Source organism: Aulonocara sp. 'chitande type north' Nkhata Bay, linkage group LG5 (genome assembly GCF_057382095.1).
Source record: "Aulonocara sp. 'chitande type north' Nkhata Bay isolate Kocher_YH1m ecotype deep benthic linkage group LG5, A_spYH_male_GT1.1, whole genome shotgun sequence".
Taxonomy (NCBI): Eukaryota; Metazoa; Chordata; class Actinopteri; order Cichliformes; family Cichlidae; genus Aulonocara; species Aulonocara sp. 'chitande type north' Nkhata Bay.
In genome coordinates this window covers 29,956,103-29,963,977 of record NC_141348.1, presented here as the reverse complement: position 1 = coordinate 29,963,977, position 7,875 = coordinate 29,956,103, and the positions used below count along the sequence as shown (strand labels likewise).

Here is a 7,875-nt window from a genome sequence, read left to right as displayed (position 1 = left end):
CATTTAGTAAATGTGTTTAGACTACTGGTCATTTGGGTTACAGGATTGGCTTTTGTGTTTTAACATTTGAGAAAAACTGTAATATCTGAGAGTCATGCCCTTAAGAAATAGGAAAATTCTAGCAAAGACCTGACATAGGACCTAAGAGGTGCATCTGGCCTTTCTATTCATCCATTTACTGATCACTGAAGCCTCATCAGAAATGGTCTCAGTGGAAGGGTGCGTGTCAAGAAGCCATTCTTAAGGATGGAGAAAAGGGAGAAAAAGCTGAGAGATAACAAGAACTGGACAGAAAATTAGTGACAAAATCAGCGGCATTTTCCATTCACATGACTCTTATTTTGTATCCTAAGGTGTAAGGTGAGTTTTTTCTTTTGGCCTTCTTTAAACAGCACTGAGTTTCAGTGAGTATACTGGATGTTGACATTCTATGTATTTTGTTTATTTTAGAAGATATTGAGATACACAAACTTAATTGTTAAAGGGCTGAAATGGACCAAAAACAGAAATCCACTGTGAAAATGAACGTGATGAACCCTGGGAACAGACTGGGACATACCCAGCCCAAAGCTCCAGAGAGAGAGCAGTGGGCCAACAAGCTGGAGTTCATCCTGGCAGTAGCTGGGCACATTATTGGGCTGGGGAATGTCTGGAGGTTTCCATACCTTTGCTACAAAAACGGAGGAGGTACATTGTTGTTGTTATGTCCATCTTGAAAACAAATGTCATGTAGCCTTTATTGCCAAAGATAAAGATTGAATTCAGCATGGAAAAAACAAAAACAATACTAATTGCACACATTGAGCAATATGGTGTATACACATTTCTTAGATGTTATCAATAATTACTGATATTTATTTGTTTTTAAGGTGTTTTCTTCATTCCTTATGTTTTATTTTTGTTCACTTGTGGCATCCCACTCTTCTTCTTGGAGACATCTTTGGGTCAGTACACCAGTCAGGGTGGAATAACATGTTGGAGAAAAATCTGTCCACTGTTTGAAGGTAGTTTTTTTTTTTTGTGATTTTTTTCTTTATTATTTTAATTAGATCTTGTTAGAACAGGATTTATCACCCTTTCACCTTCAGACCGGCTTTAATTATTCATGGCATAGATTCACCAAGGTGCTGGAAACATTCCTCAGTGATCCATTTTGACTTGATAACATCAGACATCTCAAATGTACTTTATTGGATAGAGACCCGATGACTGTAAAGACCATTTGAGTGCATTGTCAAGAAAATGGGTCTGAGATAAACTTTGTGACATGTCATGTTAGCCTCAGCATCACTAAATGTAAACCCTAGGGATAGTATATTTCATATGTTTATGAATCTCTGAAAGGCAGGCAGACTGGTGACCAGGGCGTACCCAGCTTCTAGCTTTATGCCAGCTGGGAAAACCTTGGATAAGCAGTTAAGAACATTGTTTGATGGATGGATTGAAATATAATGGAGTAGAAAGTACAAACCTAATACAAACGTAAAAATTACATTACAACAAATGTAAGGACATCAAAGTTGTTGTTGTGTATGTGACCTAAATAAAAAGCCATAGTGCAACTTTATTGTATTTTTATATATTTGTACAGATGATTTTTTTTTTTTAAATACAGATGAACTTTTAAAGTCTAAGCTTGAAGGGAGCTTAGAATCAAATAAAAACTGATATTGTTCATCGCACTATTTCTTAATAGGTTTAGGTTACGGAAGCCAAGTGGTTGTTTTGTACACTGGTATGTATTACATCATCATACTGGCTTGGGCGTTTCTCTACCTGTTTTCATCGTTCAGGGCTGAGCTTCCATGGGCAAGCTGTCACAACAGTTGGAACACAAGTACTAAGATTTTATTTTGTATTCATTTCACATAATTGCATCATGCATGTGTTATTCGCATTTCACAAGCCTGCTTAATTTTTCATGCAAGATGGCTGTTTTGAACATAGTCACAATCAAACATTTCCTGTGGACCCAAATGGAAAGAGTGTGTCTTCAGTTGTTGAATTCTGGGAGTAAGTATGGTAATATGGACCATACCATAAGGCTAATAAGGTTTTCATATATGAAAGCTTATATATAAACTTCTGTATAAACTTTGTAACAGGAGGAGAATCTTGGGCCTGTCTGATGGAATAGATAACATTGGGAATATCCGTTGGGACCTGGCCCTTTGTCTTCTTCTTGCCTGGGTTTTGTGCTATTTCTGTATCTGGAATGGAGTGAAGACCACAGGAAAGGTGCAGAACAAACTTTATATACTAATTTTTCATTTCATTCAAACTCTTCTATGAAGCATCTAAGTCGTTTTTTTTTTTAAAACATATACTGACAGTTGCTTGTATTGAAGGTGGTGTATTTCACCGCCACATTTCCATTTGTGATGCTGGTGGTGTTGCTGGTTCGTGGCCTCACATTACCTGGAGCCAAAGATGGAATTATGTTCTACCTCTACCCAGACCCATCCCGTCTCACTGATCCTGAGGTGCTAAATTCTCTAGTACTGAAGAAGTATTCGCTTTTTTCCTATAATGCATGTCACATTGCATTTAATTGCATTGCACATCTTTTGCATTTAACAATAGCATGTAGTTAAAGAAAAAAAAGGGGGGGGGGGTCGAAATGTTGGTAAACATGTTTCACCACAGAATATGATGTTTTTGCACTTACTGTGCACAGCCCTGTACTCACCAATGGCATGGTTTAGTTTTTATCCAGCCTTTACACAGCATCATAGTTTTTATTTATTTTTTATTTCAGTGGTAATGAGTTTGAAGATTACCATATGACCTGAAAAGAATGCGTGTGCCAATCCTATTCTCAGTCAGTAGAGAATATATGTAATTGTTCTTAATTTTCAAGAAATAATTTAAATGAGCAACAGATTCCAGTAAATTCAAGGATCAGGAACATCTGTGTTGTTTTGCAAATACTTTTAGTAAATCATTTTTTTGATAACTTGGCATATTATTGAACTTTTACTACTAGAAGCAGTTAGTATGATGTAAATGCACTTTTTTGTACACTTACATATTTACCAATCAAAATAACTTTAAATCCCTCAGGTATGGATGGATGCGGGCAGCCAAATTTTCTACTCCTATGGAGTTTGCACGGGGGTTCTGACTTCATTGGGAAGCTACAACAAGTACAACAACAACTGCTACAGGTTTGTAGGAATTCTTCCTTTACTTTTGTAATTACTGTAATTTGCTTGTTTTCTCACCTTTGAAAAATTTCACCTACAGAGACTGTGTTTACCTGTGCCTGTTAAACAGTTTAACCAGTTTTGTAGCTGGTTTTGCCATTTTCTCTGTGCTTGGTTTCATGGCAAAAGAACAAGGCTTGGATATATCGATGGTAGCAGAATCAGGTATGGATGGAAACCCAGAGTGATACTGTTAAGAGCTGTCTGAGAAAACGACTATATTTTGCTTCCATTTTTGCAGGACCTGGATTGGCATTTATTGCTTATCCTCGTGCTGTGGCTTTAATGCCGGTTCCTCAGCTCTGGGCGATTTTCTTCTTCATCATGGTCATCTTTCTGGGATTAGATAGTGAGGTAATACCAATCTATTTGTCATGTACATCTTAGAGTTGTTTCCTTTGTGGTAATACGAAATAATCTCTCCCATTACCGCAGTTTGTATATCAAGAGGCACTGGTCACAACAATCTCGGACATGTATCCTTCCTTTTTTCAAAACAACTGTCACCGTAAACTCCTTCTTCTTGGAATTAATGTCGGAAGCTTCCTTGTAGGCCTTCTGATGGTGACAGAGGTGAGCGTTTTCAGATTTTCTTGATCATTTAAAAATGGAATTTAAAAAATAAATCAATTTAAAAATGAACCTTGTAATATTTTCAACTATAAAAACATAAGGAATTCACAAGTGAGAAATACAGAGGGAAATACAGTAGATTAACTAAACTTAGCACGCACTATTTTAATCTCATTGAACAGAAGAATTTTTAAGTTAAGGGCTGAATTCACAAGAATGATACACCTGCTCATGTTTTGCTCTGCTTTTATATGGACTATGTTCTCAGAATATGGATTTAGTATGGTGAATCTATAGTTATAGATGCAGTCATATATTTTGTTTCTATATATTTGTAGGGCGGCCTTTATATTTTCCAGCTGTTTGACTACTATGCCTGCAGTGGGATGACCCTCCTACTTTTTGCTATTCTTCAGTCTGTCTGCATAGGATGGGTCTATGGTAAGTAGCAGTTTTAACTTGGTCAAATCATTCAGTGTATTTAAAAAATGGACCAAACACTGTAAAGTCATTCATCTAAAAACCTCAAATCTGCCAATTTGGCTGTCACCATGTTAGCTTTTCAAACAGATGCGATCGGAGTTTGCAGAAAGGGTAAAACTGGGAAATTTATCAGGTTACCCCAACACTATATAGCCAGCTTGATTGGAAGGTGCTTCATTAATTTACTATTAATAAATAATTTGAATACTTTAAGTAAAAAAAAAAAAAAAATGACAGCCACGTATCACAAAATAGCCACATTTTTATTTATACACTAGAGTTATGAATTTTTTTCTTAAGTCATCATAGAACTTAAATAGCAGAGAAAAAGATCACTTCCTGTAGAGGTTTTATGATAGTTAAAATTAGCTAGAAATATCAAAATTCTGGTGTAAAACTGGATATTTTAACATTTGGGTCTATGGGGACTGACTCGCTTTCTGAGCTCGCCTCAAAGAACAGCAGTTCTACAGGTTGCCACTTGGGTAAAATTTGCAACTTTTGGATGTATCAAACCCATGTATTAAATTCAAATCTTGGCTTCACTTTCATTTTAACTTCTGTAAAATGAAAGTGAAGCACAATACAGAACCTCCATTATACATATGTCTTGATCCATGCTCCATCCCGGTAATGAAATCTCTAAAAGTTGATTCTGTTTATCTGGACATAGCATTATCGCTGAAAACACTCTGTCCAGATCACCAAAATCATTTTTTGGCATTATATATATGGTATTATGTTTGTGTGTGTGAGAAAACAACCAAATAGTTAACAATGTTTTTTTTTCTGTAGGTGGAGATCGTCAGTACGACAATACAAAGGACATGATTGGATATCGACCATGGCCTTTTATGAAATACTGTTGGCAGTACTTCACACCAGCGATCTGTACTGTAAGTATTAGAAATGTTGTGAAATGCTGTTAAGTGAGTGTACGTGAAACCTGTCAGAATCTTCTATTCTAAGACTAGTCTATGTCTTAACCAGATGGAAAACAATTCCACTTTGACACTGCATAGCAACTCAAAGACATTTAATGCATTTATAAAGTGGATCTTTTATGCTCCATAGTTTAGTTTTAGTGCCATAGTTTAGTTTTGGGCTACTCTGGAGTAGCTTTGCATGATTCACAGTTCAAAATAAACTTTTGTTTTAGGATTTACTGCTTCCTAATACAGCCCCTTACTACTTTTTCTGAAACAAACCATTTTGGAGCCTCTCTCTTTCAGGCCACCCTCTATTTAAGCTAACTTATAGAGTTTAAACAAGATGTGAGTAGGGCTGCTGTACTGTAAATGAACATATTAAGGATATCAACTCTCAGATCCATTAAAAGCCTACTGTTTGGGCTCATTGACATTACTTGCACATGCTGTACACTGACCTCAAATTTGAAATGTTGACCTTATTTCAGAGGAGTATTTTCCACTGTGACAGCATAAATGTGACAGAAGAAGTCAATTTTTAGCTTCACACAATTGGTGAAATATTATTTTGTGTACATGTCTAATGTGACTTCAGTTGATTTAATAAAAAGCTTTGAAAAAAAATTAAATTCCGCTGCGGATGGATCAAAAATACATGTATGTTTTAAGTAGTTATAAAATTATGTCTAGTTAAAACCAATTTATATCAAATAGACCAGAGAGAAAAGCATACATAGACATTGGATATAATCACAGTTACCTGTACCTAAAGTTTTGACATGACTGACAGGAGTGTTTGGAAACAAATGGCACTACAAAAGCAAAGGCTGTAAATTTGAATGAATATAATTTTAAATCTTATTTACAAGTGTTTGTTTTACATCATATAATGTCAAAATTAATCCCCCATGAATATGAATTTTCTCTTCTTGAATACAAATCAGGCTTTTAGTTTATACCTGCTCCTGTCTTATGTTTTCAGTGCACATTTCTCTTCTCCCTGATCAAATATACCCCACTCAAATTCAACAACACCTATGAATATCCCTGGTGGGGATACGCTATTGGAGGATTGTTTACACTCTCCTCAACACTCATGGTTCCTTTGTGGATGTTGTATGCTGTGTGCATTACTCCAGGAACACTGAGACAGGTAAATCCAAAAAAAAAAGGTGAGTTTGAATGGTCACAAAATCTTAAAAGTCTAAAAACAGCTTCTGATCCTTCCACTGGATGCATCTTAGGCAGCTCACTGTAAATTGTATTTAGGGTAACATGAGGAATTTGAGGTCAGGAGTTCCTGTTTCTCTCTTAACTGTTTAAATTAAAGTGTATACCTTGTGGAAGTAAGGTCATTTGTGGTCACAGTGAAATACAAACCCCAGTGAAACTGCAGTGTACCTTTTATTGATTTTGAGCCTTAAACCTTGCCCTTGATGGCAGTTACGTAATGTTACAAATATAATGATATGATCATTCAGCAGAATAATCAAAAACTACGCTTCTCTTTTGCCACCCAGAGACTGAAGCTTCTGTGCACGCCAGCAAAGGACTTGCCTTCTGCAACATCAAAGAAAGCATCAAACTATGAAGCATTTCAAACTTTCACAGACTTGCACACACTGCGCAAGACAAAAAGTCCAGATGATAGAGATGAACAAATACAGGGATCATATATTATTTAAACTGAACAAAAAAAAAGGTTAAAAGTACAACTACAGCAGCGAAGAATACATGTCACATACAGTTATATTCTAAGTCCATTAGGCAAACAACTCTAAACATCATCTGGTCAGTGTCCAGCTACCAAAACCAGATGAGGGAGACTCTCTGAGTAAACATAATGATCTTCTGAAACTCTGCCCTGGACTTATCATTTCAAGCTGCCCTGTCTTTTTATTTAGGGTACCTGTGGGGGAAAAAAAGCTGGAAACACTGCTTAAGGCTGAAAAACAGCCTCTCAAGCAACACTGATCGATCACTGGAACCGATCATCAATCAGATATGTCTCAGTAAAAGACCTTTTTCTCTGTAGAAGATAACAGATTTTTTTAATGTTTCATTGTTAAACTGAAAATGTAGTTTGAACTGTTTGTTGTACACTTATAGTACCTTTGTGTAGCTGTTTCAGCGTGTTGTATTATTTACTGTGCTCAGTAAGCTCAAGATGAAGGAAAAAGAGGAAAAACATAAAAGTTTTGGTGGTAACAATTCTTAAATTTTACATTTGGTTTCTTTTCTTGTATTCTGACTTCATTTATAAATTCTACTATGTTAAATATTAGAGTGAGGACATACTTACTCCAAACATACATGATAAATAATAAAAAAAAAAAATAGATGTGTCAAACATGTAAAAAGAAAAAGCGACAAAATTTTTGGAGGTGTTAGGTAACACCACTTCACAATGCGCCTTCTATTTAGCTGATAAAACAGAACACACCTGCACTCCTTGAATACCTGAAACTAAGGGAAAACTGGAACAACAGGTTGTAATCCAAGACAGTGCATGCCCACAGCTTTTATACTGAGTAAAGTGAGAACCAGGGTGCATTATGGAAAGGTTGCCATAACAAGGATAAAACTGTGTGAGCAACAATCAAAATATACACCTACACACAATTTAGAATCACCAAATGTGCAAGTGTTCGGATTGTATGAAGCTTGACTACCTGGAAGAAACC

The 7,875-nt window shown here is 36.0% G+C and overlaps 1 protein-coding gene across 1 annotated transcript; it reads left to right on the top strand.

Moving 5' to 3' along the window:
* Positions 1-491: 491 nt before the first annotated feature.
* Positions 492-7,501, top strand: LOC147330931 (sodium- and chloride-dependent GABA transporter 2-like). The gene is made up of 14 exons (XM_086292892.1): positions 492-687; positions 870-1,004; positions 1,697-1,837; positions 1,929-2,013; positions 2,106-2,238; positions 2,349-2,483; positions 3,064-3,167; positions 3,247-3,371; positions 3,448-3,560; positions 3,642-3,779; positions 4,118-4,220; positions 5,058-5,158; positions 6,174-6,344; positions 6,712-7,501. The coding sequence occupies exons 1-14, from the start codon at positions 492-494 to the stop codon at positions 6,874-6,876; spliced, it is 1,845 nt and encodes a 614-aa protein (XP_086149018.1). The 3' UTR covers positions 6,877-7,501.
* The last annotated feature ends 374 nt before the right edge of the window (positions 7,502-7,875 follow it).